The sequence below is a fragment of the Cardiocondyla obscurior genome, linkage group LG04, assembly GCF_019399895.1.
Source record: "Cardiocondyla obscurior isolate alpha-2009 linkage group LG04, Cobs3.1, whole genome shotgun sequence".
Classification (NCBI taxonomy): Eukaryota; Metazoa; Arthropoda; class Insecta; order Hymenoptera; family Formicidae; genus Cardiocondyla; species Cardiocondyla obscurior.
The window spans coordinates 4,187,929-4,206,495 of record NC_091867.1 but is presented as its reverse complement, the minus strand read 5'-3'; the positions used below and the strand labels follow the sequence as shown (position 1 = coordinate 4,206,495).

General features: G+C 43.6%; 1 protein-coding gene across 5 annotated transcripts in view; it reads right to left on the bottom strand.

Moving 5' to 3' along the window:
* The window catches only part of Sox102f (transcription factor Sox102F), a 142,901-nt gene that overhangs the window by 81,876 nt on the left and 42,458 nt on the right, over positions 1-18,567 (bottom strand). For 3 of the 5 annotated variants that reach the window (XM_070656025.1, XM_070656027.1, XM_070656030.1), the window contains one exon: positions 15,464-15,558. In XM_070656025.1, the coding sequence (XP_070512126.1) occupies positions 15,464-15,558 (95 nt within the window). Of the gene's footprint in view, positions 1-13,601; positions 13,828-13,872; positions 13,924-15,463; positions 15,559-18,567 lie in introns of those variants that run through there. The other 2 variants (XM_070656026.1, XM_070656029.1) reach the window with 2 other exon arrangements.

The following is an 18,567-nucleotide window of genomic DNA, read 5'->3' as shown; positions in this document are numbered from 1 at the left end:
TTTTTTAATTGTCTTTCGATGAACTTTAAATGATGAGATAAACGTCTATAACTCATGTCATATTGTTATCAAATCGCATAAATCATCTGTAACGGTCTTGTTATTTCACGCGGAAATAGGTACACGATACAGCGGACGTTATTTATTATCAAAATTATTAGAATGATTACGTTGTCGCACGTGTTAAATTTAAAACTAACATGCAGATTGCTCTATCTTAATTGAGGCAAATTTTAATGAAAATACTTTTAATCTGTCTTCCGCACTGTTATTAATCGTAATATAAATTACTACGTTGCTCTCTTGACCTCGCATTTAAAAATATAATAATAATAATTACTCCCGTTATTTTCCTCAAATATAAAATTCATCATTCGCACAGTGATAGCTAGATGCGCCTCTCAGGACAATCTACGTACTTGTTCGTAGTGGTTACAAGCGCATTCCGACAAGTAGTTCGCGAAACTTCACCGGCTCAACGAGCTCGGCCGTCCGCATCGTGCTCTTTTCGCGACTCTTACGGAAGGATTGCCGGGACTTTAGAACGAACGAGGAGCGGTCGAGAGCGAGAGTATGAGCGAGAAAGCGGCGAAGGGGTTGGGCGAATAGATACGGCGGAACGTTGGAGGAACAGCGCGCGTGGAACGGGGAGGCAAATAAATACTCGCAGATGTAATCGCCGAAGGAAACAAGCGGCGGGATTGTTCGGTGGGAATAATTGAAAGCGCCGCTTCTTGAGTCTTTCATTCCCATTCCCGTCGTCGCTACCGCGCGCGGCTCTCGGCTGCTCCTGACGCCGGTATAGGCGTCCTCCTGCTCTCCCCCGTTGCAACGTAACTCGCGCGGCATGCAGCGACGGCCGATCCGCGGCCGATCGCATCGCTCGCCGTTGATCGGCGGTTTCTAATGTATGCGCAATACCCCGTAGCCAGCCGCCTGTCCTCATTAACGCCTGAAACGAAGCGGCGGATTCAGCCGAGAGCGGGGAAATAGACGCCGTAATCGGTGCATCGTGAGAGCAATAACGACGGCACAGAGATACGTTTCTTCGAGCAACTTGGTTGATACAAGATTAATTAATTAATTAAAATGTTAAATTTTTACTATAAATTTTCTAATAATAAATAAAAATGGCTGATCGCTCTTTGTGGCCGACGGTGATTTTCTCGTGGAAATTTTCTATCCAGAAATTCTGAACGGGAAAATAATCCTATGTTCACGACGCGTGTGACTGTTATATATCAGGGGATCCCGAAAGTTCTGATGAAATCATCAAAACTTTCGGTTTCGTAACAGATTACAAGCGGATAATCCGTGGCACATCCCATAGCGCGACGAGTACAGATGCAATAAGAACCAAATCGCGTCCCGCGAAATATCGCAGAGACATAATCGATACGTGCTCTCCGATAGTCGGCTTAAAACCTCGTAATTAAACCCATTTCCATCAGCGATTTTTCGCGGCTTAAAGAAAAGCCCTCGATCAAACGAAGTTAATCTTCAAACAACTTTTCACGCGACTCCATTAGCGTGATACATATTTAGGCGCAAGAATGACACTTAAGTGGCTCGACTTACGACGATCGACGCCAAAGTGTTCCAAAATAGAAAAGCAGCTTCTCGCGGGCTCCCATAATCGTACATCATCCTTTTATCCGGCCGAGCTATCCCTACAAAGTAGACGATCCGCCTCGTAGGCACCTAGACTACTCGAGTTTTGGAGTAAGCTTCAATAATACAGCCGGTGGGAAATTGTGATCGAAGGATACTATTGGAAAGCGATACCTTAGCCGGGCGTCTGAATAAGTGATGGAACAATATTTTTAAAACGCCTATAATTCGTGGGGCCAGGGGCCTCGCCTCCGCCCTATGGCGAACCTGTATTTATCGGCCCGTGGAGTATAGAGACGCGGCCAAGAAAGAAGAACGATTATTTATGTCGGCGGGGTGGGGTCGCCACCAGGAGTCCTCGTCGCTTTTTACTCTACAATCGGCGATGCGAGTCGAACCGCCGGATTATTGCCGCCATTTATCGGCGTCGCCTAATGTTTTAGTAACGATGTCCAGCGCACGTGCGCCTATCCCTGTTGGAGTCGTTCTTCTGGTTTACGGTATAAAATTTCGTGGGTAAAACCCTCCGGAGAGCAACCACCGGGATATCACGTGCATCGGAGAATATGTCGGGCGGTTTAAAAGTAAATTCGTTTCTCGATGCAATGTGACAGAAGCGAATTCGTTCCGGATCGCACAATATTGATATACAATGGGCACGTGATGCCCAAGATTCGAAATATATCTCATTCGCGCGAGTAAAATTTATAAGGCTAATAAAGGAAACGAAAAAAAAAAAAAAAAATTATTAAAGTGGTTATAAAATTTAAGAAATATTTATCCTAGTTCGTCACAGTAATCCTACGAACAGTCGCTGAATCGCCGTACGGTATTTTCGTAATATACGAGCCTTTTTATACAAACGTCATGGCGCGCCGTGAATAATACTATCTATGGAACATACATACTAATCTTTATATCGGAGAAACCATCGAGCACAAACCGAATAATCCCGCGCGAGAAAGCAAGCGATATTCAATCGGAGAATATGCATCGGCCATACGTATGCAAATGGCTGGACACGCGGCACCGATTTGATGAAAGTGTCCGATTCGCGGTCCACCGTTCGCTGATAAAATAAAGGGATTTGTCCCGCACGGTGGACCGCACCGCCGCAAATCGATTCGCTCGTTTTCCTCGGGCAGCGCGGTGCTTGAAATTCTCGGGATTCCGCGAGATAAGGCCTATTATTAGTCACGAGTTCGACTCGCGCCGACTTTTAAGAGACGACTCGTTCTCACGGGCCGCCAATAACAACTTCGGGGGCTACAATTCCGCCGATCATCCGCGGGGAGTGCGCGTATTGTCCCGAGTGTCTCTCGCGAGCGCGCGCTCGCGATCGTCACGACGCGGTACGTCTCGTTAAAACTCCACCGTCTGGCCGTTTTACGATTTCGATCGACTATAAAGCTTATCTGGCTTTCTATTCGATTGGTATGTATAAAGGCGGATGGACCCGACTACTTTCTCGCGCCCGCATTGGATTGTCGTGAAAGCAGGACGCACTTCTTGTACACGCGCACATTCTCGCGACGAGTCATCGTCTTTATTGTACGTATGTATGTATCTTCCGTTGTGTCTCCGCGGCTGAACACGAAACGCTGACCAGCGCGCGCTACCGCGCTTTCACGCTTTTTCTCCCAAATTTCCGGAAAATAATCGCATATTACGGCGCGCCGCATCTCGTCTATTTTAAAATACAGATTTCGTGATTTCGAACCGCGGTGTCATTTTGTCAGTCGCGATTTCATAATTGCATACTTTGTATCCTGAAGAATTCTAACGCTCGATAGCGCGCTAATTTATTTCGCGCATTTAATGTCGCGCCGTGTAAGTTTTTTTTTTTATAATAATGTATGAAGGGTCCTAACGTTAATTGGTACTCATTTCGCGCTGATGTCGTTACGGTAAGGTGATATGTGCGCCGGCCGTAGCGAAACTCGTTCGCGCACCTGTGCGACGAGGACCCATTGCCGTACCTGGAATCCCGTTTGGGCATAGCGCGTTAACGTAAGGTCGCCCGCGACTATATCAACGTCTCGGGGCACGTCCGTTATATTGATTGCGAGAGAACACAGGATACCTGGCCCGAAACCACGCGCGCGCACACGATAGCTCACGGCGGGGAGGTAGCGAGCGCGGATTCCGCTGTAGCGTGCAAGCGGAAGCCTTCATCATGATTATCATCATATCTCCGCTAGACATCAAAGACTTATCTTTCCGCCTCTGTCTCAGTTTCTCTCTCTCGCTCGCTCTTTTCCTCCCTCTCTGTCCCATAGTCCCGGTCCTTCACCCTCTGCCCCTCTTCCAAGGTCTTTACGCCCTTTCTCTGCCTAGCTGGGCTCTCTGGATCCCTCGACGATTCTCTCCTTCATTCCCCCGGCCCTTCCTCCCCGCGCCATCCGCTGCCTCTTTCTCCCCGAGCCGCACGCGTGGCTTTGGGGTTCCGAGAGATGACCATTTATAAATTACTCCTTGATATAGAATGCATCGGTTGATACTACGGCTAGTCCATTACGCGAAATTAATACATCGTTTCTCCGCGATCGATACGTTCTGCCCAAGAGAGAATGTTAATGGCCAGCCATTTCCTGTAATCCTAAGACGTAATCCCGGTACGTTACGAAAATAGTGACGCATCTTTTCAGGGCGTAATCCTCACCTGATTTGAGAAGCAGAAGCCACGCAAGGTGCGGTAGAAGTATCAATCATGCGCAAAGCAGTTAAAAAGAACAGATCTGATCCATTGTCGATTCGCGCGACCGCGCTTCTCGCCATGCGGTTTTCACCCCTCGGTTAAGTCGGAAGAATAACGTTATAACGCAACGGAAAAAAAAAAAAAATCTAGAGAAGTAGAAACACAGAGGCGGCGGCAGAAGAGGAAAGAGGACGCGCGGGACAAACACATGTTGCACACTCGCTAGTCGTCGGGTGCTGATTCCTTTACTCGCGGAGGGAGAGAAAGAGAGGGAGGAGAGTCTCTCTCCTCGGCTTCTCTCGTCGCGACGCGTAACGTAAGACTAACAACACAATGGAAGCAACAGCTGCATGATAGATGGTGGCTGTTAGATCGGCCGACCGGCCAGTATCGCCCATTCCGATGCTTTTTCTTTGGCCCTGTGCTCGAGTCTTCTCTTTCGCGCTCGCGGATCAGGTCGTTATCGGTCAGCGATTCGCGGAAGCGTGACAAGGAAGCACGTCACGCAGGAGTCTTGACGCTGGCACCTCGATGGCGTCGCGTCGCTCGCCGTGCACCGGCGTGGGTTTGTTTATCGGCCGAAAAAGACCTTCTGGAAGACATCTGGTCGGGAGAGTGTTCACCGATATGCGTCACGCCTTATTGTGGGCTAGCTAGCTTCTTCAATCGCTCGGCAATTTCTCGAGATCCCTTTTAGCCCGTGATTTATGGGACCGATATGATTTACACGACGTGAAGCGCGAGGAGTAAGTGGCGTACCACCGTCTATTGATAGATACGGGCGTTCGCGATAGCGCCGCGAAATAATAAGCAAGAATCGTAATAGCCCCGCTTATCTGTCACGAACAATTCCATCGAAGTTCCCCGCGATATTTTCCAGACGGAAGAAAGTGCGCGATGACGCAGCGCGGCGCTTTATATGCGCCATATGCAATGACGGTGCACAAGAAGTATACCTGTGTATCGAGTACCTGTGCCGGCGTCCGTCTTACGTCGGTACACGCTAAACAACGGAGATTAAAATAATAGGAGCGCGTTTATCGATGAGCGCAATTTGCATAATGGCGCGGTTGGCCGGCGAAGAATAATGCGTACGCATATGAGATACAAGGGAGCTACTGGTGCGCCGCTTGCAGCCAACGCCAACGATGCAAGCCTCCAATTAGCTTCTCATTGAACCTCGAAAGAGGAAGGAGCGGAACAAGAGGCCGGATCGTCGCCGCCGCTCCGTGCCCGCGCGGCCATTCGCGGACGCTATTGTCATCCATTTGTTCATACAAATCCCTGACTATAATCATTTAATGCCCACATTCATCGTGGCCGCGCATTGTGCTGTCGCCGGTGCGTTAGTCCTTGGCACGCATGCGTGGTCGCGTCCTCCGACAAGGAGCTTAGGGCCTTAAGACGAGCTTCGTGCGACCGTACGCAGCCGACGTGATCCCTCTTCCGTCCCGTCTCCCTCGGCGAGCACGTGTGTTACGAGCGCGGGCGTGTATGCGTGCGATTACACGCAAGAGATCCGACGTTCCGCCGTATCGTCGAATTCAGGCCGCTCGCACCTTCCGCGACCAATTAATCTCCGCCGTTGGAAATCCCTCGCGCCTTAAACGGCAGACCCATTGTGACGTCTTCCTTCGCCCGACCGGTGGGTGGTTCGCGCCTTTCAAGAGGTTACCCGTGTTTCTGATTGTCGGCCCGATGTGCCACACGTGAGGATTTCTATGGGTCCGGGGGCACACGCATGTTTCATCGAAATTTTTCGGACGTGGACGTGGCAAATAATACACGAAGCATATTTACGTATTCTAAAGTTTGTCCTTAAAATAACTTAAAAAGCACGTCCGAATAAGTAACAGACAAATCGAACGCCAAGTAATTTTTTACAAATGCAATGCAATACAAGCTTATCAAATGTAAATTGTAATTTTATATTATATCTTTTCAATTAATTTCAATAAAGCTCGCAATTTTGTGCAAATAGTAAATAATATCGATTTAATTTCCCTCGATACACCCGGGACGATATAGCGCCAATAAATCTATATTACAATCATCTCCTCTATTTTTCTCGCGTTGACCACCGATGGCTGACCGTGATACCGGCGTTACGTTTTCGAGATGCCCCGCGCTCACAATGGATAATACCTCGCGGGCATCGCGCTTTTAGCAGCAATCTAACGGCACTCAGCCCGCGTATGTGTGCGTGCTCGCATGCGTGTGTACACGGGGCCCAGGACCAGAGATAGCGCCCGATGACTGAATACCACACGCACACCGAGCGTGCGAGCCGTTGCTCTTTGTGGGACGCTCAAAGAGCACAATGTCCATAGTCCGGAGCCGACAATAGGCCCTCCACAACTGGTTAATATCAAGGTTGTTTGAAGGGTAGCCTCCGATCGCGCGCGTCCGCGTGCACGCGTGAACACGTCGCGGTGTCCTCTCGTGATGCGCGCTCTCGTGAGAGTTGTACCATTGTGTCCAGTATGCGCGAAGATAAAGCCGAGTTCCGCGGACTTCTCGCGACGCATCCATCCAACGATTTTTTTTTTTTAACGAATCGCGGGGAAAGAGCCGTCGTCGCGCGCGGCGGCTTCTTGTGATTTCTCCCGGCAGCTGCGACCTCGCACTTTCTAATGACACGTTACATTTTGCACTATATTGCTCCGCGCAATTTCGCAGGGAACTTTTGCCGTGAAATTCGCGTCATAAAATGTAACGCTGTGCATTACGAAATCTTTGACTATCGAATTTCATCGATAAATAAATTTATAAAAAATATCAAAAATAAAACGTTTAAAAAAAAAAAAATTTTTTTTAACGAAAGTTCGATCGAAAGTGAATATACTTTGCTTAATTTGGAATAAAAAAAAAAAATTACAAACGAATATCTAACAACGTTTGTTCAATACTTCTGATACCAACGAGTACTTTTCTTATCAAATATTATTTAATATAGAGCACAATCATTATATCTACATTGTCTGCACTTTAAATATTTACACGTTTGGCATAATGTATGCGTAATACCGATCGATTGTATCGACATCAACTGCGAGCTAATACTTCAATAGGATAATTTAACAAAAATGTATGATCATGTACGCACCAGTGAATGTATAATTCGGCCTTATGGAAAACAGCTTGTTTTGCTACCGTTTACTAAAGAATACGATATCAGTTGTCGCAACACTTGCGACTTGCAATTATAGAAAAATTTTTTTTTCTAATTAATTGATGTTCTAACAATTATATACTCGATCATATGCACGTCGCCATCTTCCGTTTAAGAACGTGATAAATCATTGAGATCACAGAGTCGAACTCGAGGCGTACTCTGATGAATATATTCAATATCTCTTTACAAAAAAATACTTGTAAGTCTCTACTGATATTTTTATTGATGAATCAATATCGCTAATCAAAAAACGTCCTCAGAATGTCTAAGGAGTTTACTGCGCTTCTACCGTCCCACTCGAGCGGAGAGAAATCAAGCGGGGAACTAATTAAAAAGCGTATGGTCCTTTAAAAAGAAAACTCCCGTTTCCTTTGGTCGATTCCGTAAACAACGAATCGCATTCGCACGCGCGATAAAAGGGTAGGAAATTAGGATAAATGAAACGCGGAGATGTAGAAAGGGAGATCGTTATCTGTGGGGCGCAGTCAAAGCAGGCAATGTCTTTGTACGATATGTAATGATACGAATGTATCAAAAACCACCGTAATGCTCTTTGAACTTGGTTCGAATCGCTGATAAACACGATTAGAATGATAATGCTCTAAATCCAAATTATTAGTTTCCGTAATTATCACTTCGACTTTGTAATAGCATAATAACACATTTTGATAATATACGTGATTAAAAAAAAAATGTTTTATCTAAAAGGCTTGCATCGATATTAAATTATTAATGTCACTTGTGATTATACGAAGATGAGTATGCACAGTTAATGAACTCCGATATATAATAAGCGAGATTAAGTTTACAGTACTTTGATCACCAAGCTTCAACATATAATAATGCCGGGATTCAAGAGCCTGTTTTACAAGTACGGGGGTGTAACCGTTAAACAAATGCGCCGTGTGCGCCTTGATGCACTTGAGTCTAAAATTGCCAGGTTCGCGAAAAAGCCTACAATTATATGTAAATTTATGTAGAGCGACGCATCATTAAGATCACGTAGATTACGAAGCCTCGCGATTGTAAACGCGTGCTGCGCGAGGTCATACGTGACCTTCGCGTCTAATTGATTTATTACCCACTTGATACATGCTTTACCGTGTTTTTATACGCAGGGCATTTTTTTCTCTCGATGAACAATTAACTGTGTATTAAGATTATAAATTGCCGATCAGAAAGGTAAGTACGCGCAATGCACCTGCAGTCGAAACTGAATGTCTAATAAAACCGCTTGCACGTTTCAAAGTATATTATTTCCGCAACTTTTGATTTTTTTTGTTTGTTATATCGTGACAATATTACATTCGCGTCTAAGCCACCAGAGAAAAACGCAGCGCCACAACGCGTCATGTCGTAGGGATGACAAGTCGGTCCCGTCCTCCCCGAGGGAGCAGCAATTTATAAATAATTGAGCAGAGTCCGGTAAAAAATGAATTACGCGTCCCTGTACAATATGAGGAGTTGCTTTACAGTAAAACGAGGAGGGGACCCGCGAGACTTGCGACATCGACGTCGTAGACGACGTTGCTGCGGGGTGACTACCGGGGAGCATACGGCGGTACTGAGAGAGAGGGTAACATAAGCCGCATCAATTTTGCAATTGGAGAATTTTATGTTCGCGCGGGCTCCATATATTATGAACGAGCTTTCGCCGCGACGCCTATCCACTGCGCCATGGCCGTGGACCGTTTGGTTCTTGGACTTGCGCCTTTTCTTTTTCTTTTTTTTTTTACCCGAGATCTTCGTCGAATTGGGGACCAACAGTTTTGTCTCTGCAGCTCGTTTGCTGAATATTTGATACCGGTGAAGACCAGGAGAATCCCAAAGAATATTGAACATATTTCGCGAAATATGATTGCCTTTTTTACAAACCGTAAGTGGGATTCGATACGTGTATAATTAAATATTAATTACGAAAGTGACAGAAATGACGTTGAGCGAAAGAATAAAGAATATGGGTTGCGCGTGTCACTTTGCATGAGAAAATGATTAATGATTAATCATCACTGTAATTAATTTGCCACTAGTTAATAATTAATATCTTTCAGTAATCACTCTTAGTAATATTTATCAAATAGTATTTATGCTAAAAGATAAATTTTTATTTAACTACTCTATATTTTCAATTTAAAGCTGAAATATCGTATGCTTTTACTTTTTACTACTTTAGTGTTAATAGTGTTTTTTTTTTTTTTTTTTTTTTTTTTAATACATCACTCTGTTTTACAACTTATTTTTTACGAAAAAGCTGACTCCGTATTTTAATTCTTACAAATGTAATCTTACGGAGTACAAGATACCTTCTTTCGTCGGCCCAACTGAAATTAAGGAAACAAATATCACAGAAGCGCCGGAAGATAAAAGGAAAAGTAATACGGTGCAATTCGAAAGATAAAGTCGGTAATGCTTTTGGCTTTCGCGCAAACATCGTTTTAATCCCCATTTCAACAAAGTCCCGGGTAGAAAGGACCGGGAAGTTATATCCCTGCAAAGAGAAACAGCGCGAAAGAGGCGTCGGGAAGAGAGGGGAGAGTGGCGGGTTGAATCGAGGCGAGTAATCAGGGAGACATTATTTTCCCTTTGAGACCTCCCGTGTTTTATTACGAAGGAAAACGTATAATCCGCTTGTGCGATTCGGCCGACCAACCTCGTCCCTGTTTCGTCTTCAGTTTGTCGATCATTCGCAATTGATGTGCTCGATGGAATTCGGCACCACGCTCGAATGCTGGCAGAGGGGTGCGTCGATCTTTCATTTTCCTTTGAATTTATTCAAAAGTTCAATAAAGAAATGGTAAAAAGATTTCGTCATGTAAAACGAAGAAAATGAGAAACATGGCTCAGTCAACCCGTATTTTACAAGTACGATGGAAATAAGTTTTTGTATTGATTTGATTCGATATTGGCAACGGCAAAGTTAACTAATTACGCGATAACGTTTTGCTTTGTGAATCATCTGAAGTCCGTTGTAACGGTTCGAAGGGGCTTTGAGCCGAATCGCCTGAGATCTCCGTCGCGACATGGAATTTTTATTCTCCATGGCGTTCCATTATACGCGCCGAAAAAATACTGCCCCTTTGCTCCTTCTTTCGCGGCCTCGCTCATCGCTCGGAGAATAACATTCGCACTTTACGATTATGCTTGCCTACTTTTTTTTCTTTTTTTCTTTTTCTTTTTTTTTTTTTGTCAAGAAGGTTGGCTTTCTCGGCGTCAACGGCAGATTCACGATTGGATGTTCCACGCACACGGGCCTCGATTAAAGTCGACAACGGCCAGTACGAGTCACACACTGAACGGTCGGCGAGTTCCGCATAAATCGGGAATTAAATAGACAAGCTTCTTTGAATCCGTATAATCGCGCGAGAGTGTGTTAATCTTTGGGTGATGCATTTTAAACAACCCGATACTATTTGGCGACACTATAGTCTTTCATTCATTATCGGCAGATATATTTCCGAGATTGTTTTGACAAAAATTATAAATTTTAAATCGACTCTATATAAATTTTCGAAACCAACGTAAATGTTATAACGTGTTATTTTATTTAATTAACATATTCGCTTCATTAGGTTGAAAATAATATTTTTAAATGCGAGAACGCGATGCTTAAAGGAATAAATTATCGAGTATGATGAGTGTAAAAAGACGTCGCAACAACAGCGTGGCGTGATGTTATTTCTACTCGGATTCATATTTTGCTTGATATTTTTGAAACACCATTTGTGTCACTTTAACGACCATACGGTGACCGGATGTCGTAATGACGTACCGACAAAAGCGCGCGTTTCAACTTCTTTTTCTTTCTTTCCCTCCCGCAAGTCGGCTCGCTTGCCTTCGTGTCGCTCTATCCGCAGCATATATTCTTAATGCGTTCCCCGCATATTTTCAAATCGCCTTTGTTATTCTAGAGCTCGCTGTCCGCACGGCAATCGAGATTTTCAAACATGCAGGATTGCGTCGTACGTCATCGAGGCGCGGTATTCTTAAAGCGTTTGTCGTTGCCAAAAATTTGAGTTACCGATAATAACGCACGATCACGACCCGACGCTTTTGTTGGAAACTTGAAAACGACACAACACTTTTTTTTCCTGTATAAAAATAGACGTGCACACGGTTTCATTTTGGTCCGTACTATATTTCGCGAACGTATAAAGTCGCACGTTTTGTCGCGGTTTTCAGACTTTTTTTTCTTTCTTTTCCTTTTCTTCAAGATAAGATAGATGGACAAACTACGCTTCTCTTCCCTTTGATTTTTTACTTTCTCATAAAGTGACTTTAATAATTACCAAAGGAAAGAGCGCCAGAGTTATGACTAACAAATGCCGAAGGAAATATCATTTTTTGTTACGACTTACAGGCGCACCGAGATGACTTCTTTGTGACGCTGTCGCGCCTAGATCACTCCCAGTTTAATGTTCGCGACGTGACGCCCTTTTTTTTTCGCCGAAGAAACGAGGAAATAAAATTAGCGGAAGCATCGGGATTTGCCACGTCGGACGTCGCGACACGCGTAATCGCGAATCATTATTGTACTATTTGCACAAAGGAGGATAAGATTAAGCAGCTCTCTTTTTCATCGTCGAAAATCGCGAGCTAAACCGTGCAACATTTTATCGTCGCCTTGGAAGATACGCTGATACTGCAGGTTTATTGACAAGTGCGAGATGGAACGACGATACCAACGTACTCGTAGCTACGCGCTATTTACTTAACGTTTCGCCGTTGGTAGTGGCATGTCAATATCGTGCCGAACGCGACGTCTGTATTCGAAAACGGGAAACCGATATTCGAGAAATTATGTGAATATCGTTGTGCAAATTCGCATTACATACACCGAAAATTTATCGTGATTAAAGGAACACAAAAACAATCACGATTCCACCTTTCGAATATCGCAATAATTTTTTTTTTTTTTTATACCTCGAGATCGCGCAACGTGGACAATCGGAATACGATTAAATCGTCTTTCGCGCGCGGTAAAACGAGGACCGTCAACAATTTTTTTTAGCTATCCGCAAAATGACAGCCATTCGGTAGGTATCCATCAGCAATCGTCCAATAAATCGAACCGTGCCCGCGAATTTCCCGTTCTCGCAATGGACTGTAATTCAATTTCGTTTACGCAATTTCGCGCGTTCGCGAGTGGCAGAGCGATCGACGACGCAACGGGTGTCCCGAGCATTTCCCGTCCTTTTCAGTGTTTCCACGGCAGTGTGCAAATCGCCGCGCGTGAATAGCAACTCGTTCACCACCCACGAGAGATCGGTGGCGGCAACGTTTCCTCTCGCCGAACCGGCCGCCGCGCATGGCGATCGCAATCTTCCGCAACTCGCACGGTCCCGTGGCGATTCGCCTGTAAAGTGATCGCGAATGTACCAGCCGTGACTGAAAGTGATCTGCTCATTAAGTATCGCGGGTCCCCGCGCGGCAAGACAGCGCCTGGAAAACGATGAGGGAGAAACGACGAGATCGCGATCGCGAAAATAACGACAATGCCCAAGACGTACGCGCGATTAATGGCGAAAGTCGCGAGCGCGACCGGGAAGAAGGTTTACTCTCGCCACACTTCTTGCCTCGAGTCGATCTTGCGCGAACGACGATGGAACTTGGATATTACATAAGCTCGCAGTAGTAGCTCGCTTCCGCTTTGTCGTAATATAATATCAACAGAAATTGCCACTGGCGAGACAGTTTGCAAGTAAAAGTTCGTTTCCCGTTAATGCGCCGCGTGACGTACAGAATGCCTGACCGTTGCTGCCGTTACTACTAATCATTTTTTTTTCTTTTTTTTTTTGCAACAGTTCGCTAGCTTGTAAGATTTTTATTTAGCTATTTTAGCGCGATTTAACGAATTATGAATATTATATTAAGAATCAAAATATCTTCTATTGTCTATCCTTCTTCGAAATTGATTCATTAAAACATTCAATTTCGTCTCGTAATTAAATTATGAATCAAATTTTAATATAAATTCTTTCTTAAGTAAAAATATTCCATTAATAACGCCGACAATAATGTCACTATATATCATATATAATTACTTAGAAACTATTAATGAAATCTTTCCAGGCTATTTTCGCTCATATAAGCGCATAACTAGTGAATAGTTTTACATACCCAATCGATTCCATTTCAGGCGTCAGACGAAAACCTCGATGTTCGAATTGATCGCGCAAATAAAAACCGAGAAATATCCAACTCACAAAAGTCACACCTCACTAAATAATATTTCCGCTTAGATCGCGTCCGTCGTTTGGAAAACGCCCGATATAATCGTTACTCCCGCGATCGCGTCCGGTACCCGCGTATTTGGCGCCACGACGGATTTTCCGTTTTCGCAACGACACCCCGTATATCGCCTGGGAAAATAAATCTTGTGGACACTCACCGGGAGGGAGACTGGACACTGGAGGCTGTCACCGGACACGGGTTGCAGCGACTGCAACAGATCGCGTGCGTGAAAGAGAGGACGGCTATCAATGGCTGCATTATACAATACTCGGTGGTAGTATATACGGCAATACGTGTTCGCCGGCGCGTACGAGCGAGTGTGCGTGCACGCGTTCACGTGCGACCTCGCCGTACGTATACGGCGGACACGTGTGTGCGTGGGCACGTACACACATGTTTATATAGATACCGCCGAATGGGTCCACACCGAACGGGGCGTGCTGTGCACCGCGCGCGGCAGGTATTGCCGGCCAGGAGAGGCGCTCTCCAGCGCGCATAACCCGTTCACGAATGGAGCGAGAAACGAAACGGACGAAATCGCTCGCGAGCAACGAGGAGAAACGATATATGCGTGCCTGTGCTCCACCCTGTTCTTGGGTTTACTTTTCGACGAGTATTTCGCCGATTAGATATCGCTCTTTTACAAACAACTGCGCTGCGAACGCGGTTCGATTATTGTACGACATTCTCATCTCTTTTTTTCCCGCTCTTCGCGCCGCGCTGCTTCTCTTCTTCTCCTTCACGTGTTTATCGCCGCGCGATGCCGTCATATACGTATACTTCGTTTCCGCGCTTCTCTCCCCCGGTCCCGTCACCGTCGCGAAAACCTTTCCTTTTCCCTCCATCCATTCTTCTTTACTTTCTCCTTTCATCTTTCGTTCTTCATTTCTCTTTTGATCTCACTCGACCGGATCGACCTGTTCATGTGTACAGCCGCAATAACGATATCGAGCTTGGATCTTTTTTTTATTTTTTTTTATTTATACTTGGCTTGAAAAAAAAAACCGAGTTAACTTATTAAAAAAAAAATTACGTCTCGTTGCACATTATTGTTCGCGCGTGATTGTATATAAATAATTAAATCAAACACCGTAAAGTCTTCTCCTAAGTAGAATCTATTTTTCGTACTGACCACCACGCATTTATAATTGTCGTATTCGAATTATTATTTGGGCCCGAGAAATCGTCGCGAAAGCCGATCTTGAGTCGCGTTTACGAGCAAAATATAATTTCGATAGCGTATCAGCACCGCGGTGTACAGAAGTGAGAATTGAGATATCATAGGTTCTCCGCTATAATAATTCTTTTCAGAAAATGCCCTAACACTTCAATAAACAGATAGTCGTTCCCACTAGATAAAAACTAGGTGGAGAAATGGACAAGCAAGACGTCGCGGATTCTAAAATCCATTTGACGAATAACAGGAAGTATGGATTTCCAAAGTATATAAAAAAAAAGGCTATTATATGATCATGATAACATGATTTCAATTGAAATATGCTTGTAACTATGTAGGCGCAACGGCTCGATATAATGGATACGTGTCTTACTCGCGAACATGCTACGCGGAGGTGTATCGCTAGGGGAAACATCGTCGATAGGTCGCGATGGTTTGTAGCCGGACCTACGGTGATAGATTTCATAGTAATGTTAAAGGTCTTTATGGGTTCCATTAAGTCACATTGTACACGGGCGAATAGCCGCGTCGCGAATGAATAAGCACAATAAGCAGGTGCCGTTGGACTTACCGGGTTCGAATCTCCTTCCAGCTGATCGGGTTTACGGCCGTATCGACCCCGTCCACCGTCGTACAATTACGGCGAACATCAGGAAGCGCACGGTCCTGCAAAAGAAAAAAAAAATTGTGGTTAGCTTGACGAATAATGCGAGACGTCATTCCACGCCGTTTAACCTTTGACAAAGATTCGCGTAAAACACATTAACAATTACATTTCTTTGACGTTCCTATATGTGTATTATTTATATTTTTATTCTTGTTACAGCTGGTTATCAAATTGTTAATATTGATCCGGTCAAACGGATTATTCGAATGGATTTATTTCTTTTGTATTATAACTTTAATTATTTTATTAACTGTATTATATCCTTTTTTTACGATATAATACAATCACTTGACGAAATAAGAATCGATATAAGATAATAGCGTTTTGTTAGCGATTAATCAGCGGTTTCCGGCTTAATATTACCGCACAATTTGAACAGATCGGAAGTGTTCAAAGCAGAAAAGGAAAAAATAAATTGAAAAAAAATGCATGGTTGCGAGATAACAAGAGATAACAATGCATAGGTGTATATTCTTAAGTCACTAAAGTTAATAGACAGAAAACACGATAAGATAGAATAGATAGAACCATTAACTATTTCATCTATTGGCACAAAAAGTATAAATATAAGAGAATCGATACACGCGGATAAAAAATTAAATGTAGCCAGTTTATATCGTTAAGCCACATTATTGTAAGAAATTTCAAAAAGGTACGAGAGATGACTTTGGATGTGAAAGATATTGAGATCATTACGCGTCATAATGATCTCAAATAATGATAAAAAAAAAGACGTCCCGTTACACACACTAGATTTAAAATTCGTCGAAGGATCGGTAATTTGTGGTTGCCTATCTGTGGACACGAAAGATCCTGAGAGAAAACAAAGAACGATGATTTAAAGAAAGAAGGAGAGAAGAACCTGGTAGAGATGACACGAGATTCCTACGAAGGTAGGTACTACGTCATTGTCTTTTTCTTCTCCATTTTACTGTTCTCCCTTTCTTTCTCTCTTGCATGCACCTTCTACGGTTTAACGTTTTAGACTTGAAACGTCGGCATTCCTGCCGCCGCATGGAATCCAACGATGTTAAATGAATCGTCTTGAGAAAATATAATGCCCGCTAAACATTCTTCTCTCTTTCTCTTTTGTAATTTATAACTGCGTAAAAATCAATTAAGTGTCAGACAAATATTCGCGTCATTTCAATAGACATATGGTACAATTATAATAAAATATCACTGGCAAATAGAACAATATACATATTTTATAAATAGCAGTTTTATTTTTTAGTAAAATGTTCTTTATATTGTACCTATATGCAATATATGTATATAAAATATTAAATTTACCACGTACCATTTAAATGGTTTTTTACACGATTAATATTTTAAAACCTGCTAATTATAAGATTTTTTTATTCAGCTGTATTAAATATATTATAATTAGGAATAATATTTGTATTTACGCGTCGGACATAAAAAACATTTTTCTTTCCTGTAAAAGCTTTAAAAAAAATTAAAATGTTCCGCACATAAAAATTCAATAAGTATAATAAAAAGATTTTGTCATTTGATTTGGCGGACGGAAGTCGTTGGCTTTTAGACACTCCTTTCTCGAAAACTGGTAGGATCATATCGTTTCTCATTCCGGAAGATCGCAGGTAGCGCCTCGCTCTATTAATAGACCGGTTGATCAATTCGCAGGCGCGTCGGTGAGATATACCTGTGGCACGTGGGCGTTCCTGGGTAGCGAACAGCCGTAAAGTCGTTAAGTAGCCACTTCGGACTTTAGAATCAGGAGGTGATGGATCATTAGCCTCGAGGATCTTTCCGTAACCTACGGTCTCTGTCGAACCAATACTGGTTACATGCTTCGATAGGATACCACCGTGAAGCATGTAATCGTTCAGTCGAGTTTCAGCCATCCGTGAAGTAAAAACGACGTCCGCGCGATCGTGACGTTGCTAAATCGTAATGCAAATTAATTTCCTTCGAAAATCGAATAAACTGCAATTTACGTATTGCAGATCAACGCAAAACTGTGACGTCGGTTAATTTCTCTACTTTACAAATACGACACGTTGTTCTCCATTTTCTTGCGTATTAAATAAAATATATTGCGGCATCAAATTAAAGGGAAAATATTGCAGTAGTAATAAACGGGAAAAAAAAATTTATATATATTTATAATCAAACGAGAATTCGCGGATAAAGATCGTACCGCGCTAATACGATGGTTGATAAATTTGCGAGCGTAAAGCGATATGGCCAGAGGCGCACTACGGTTTCTAGTGAGAAGCCATAAAGACGCTAAATAGCCACTTTCGGCTCGGTAAGAAAGTGGTACTAAGAGCGCCAGCCCAAGGGTGAGAAGATTGGAGTCAACGGCATACGGGACGCTTCGAGAGAGTACATAAAATCAGCTTGGATTACGCGCAAATGGACGGATAGAGAAGCACGGCGCGGAAGTTGCGATGGTAGCATCTAGCAATAATGAGAGTTCGATGTGCCAGGGGAACGTCGTGCCACCGGTATATAAACGCCGTGCGTGTTCCAGTTTATTCCTCGGTGCCAGGAAAGCGCAACAAATCATCGACGGCGGTGCACCGCCGTGGATCGTCTCCCCTTTATGAGCGCGGTCGTTATAAGGCATCAAACGCGCATATCGCGATCGAAAGTACCGATCTCGCTTTCGTTTGCCGACTATATATTTGTCAGTGACGACGCCAAGTCGCTAGAGTTTGTAACGGAAATTATTTAGCGCGGCTTCAGTGCCAGCGATATCAATATCTTTCGAGTAACTCGAGATTGATATTATTCCGATGGAAAGAAACAGAATTCTACCGCATAATACAGGCTCGTATTATATAACGTAAAAGAGAAAAAAAAAAAATTGTACTCGTTTTAAGTGCATATTTTATGCAATATCGTATTGTTAAGTAGCCACCTACAGAAGTGCGTGCAGAAATATGTATGTCGCAATAAAGAGTAATTAAAACCAGTAATTAAGATAAATAGGAACTCAATACTGGATTAGATAGTGCGTAGTAAAGTAAGATGTAGAA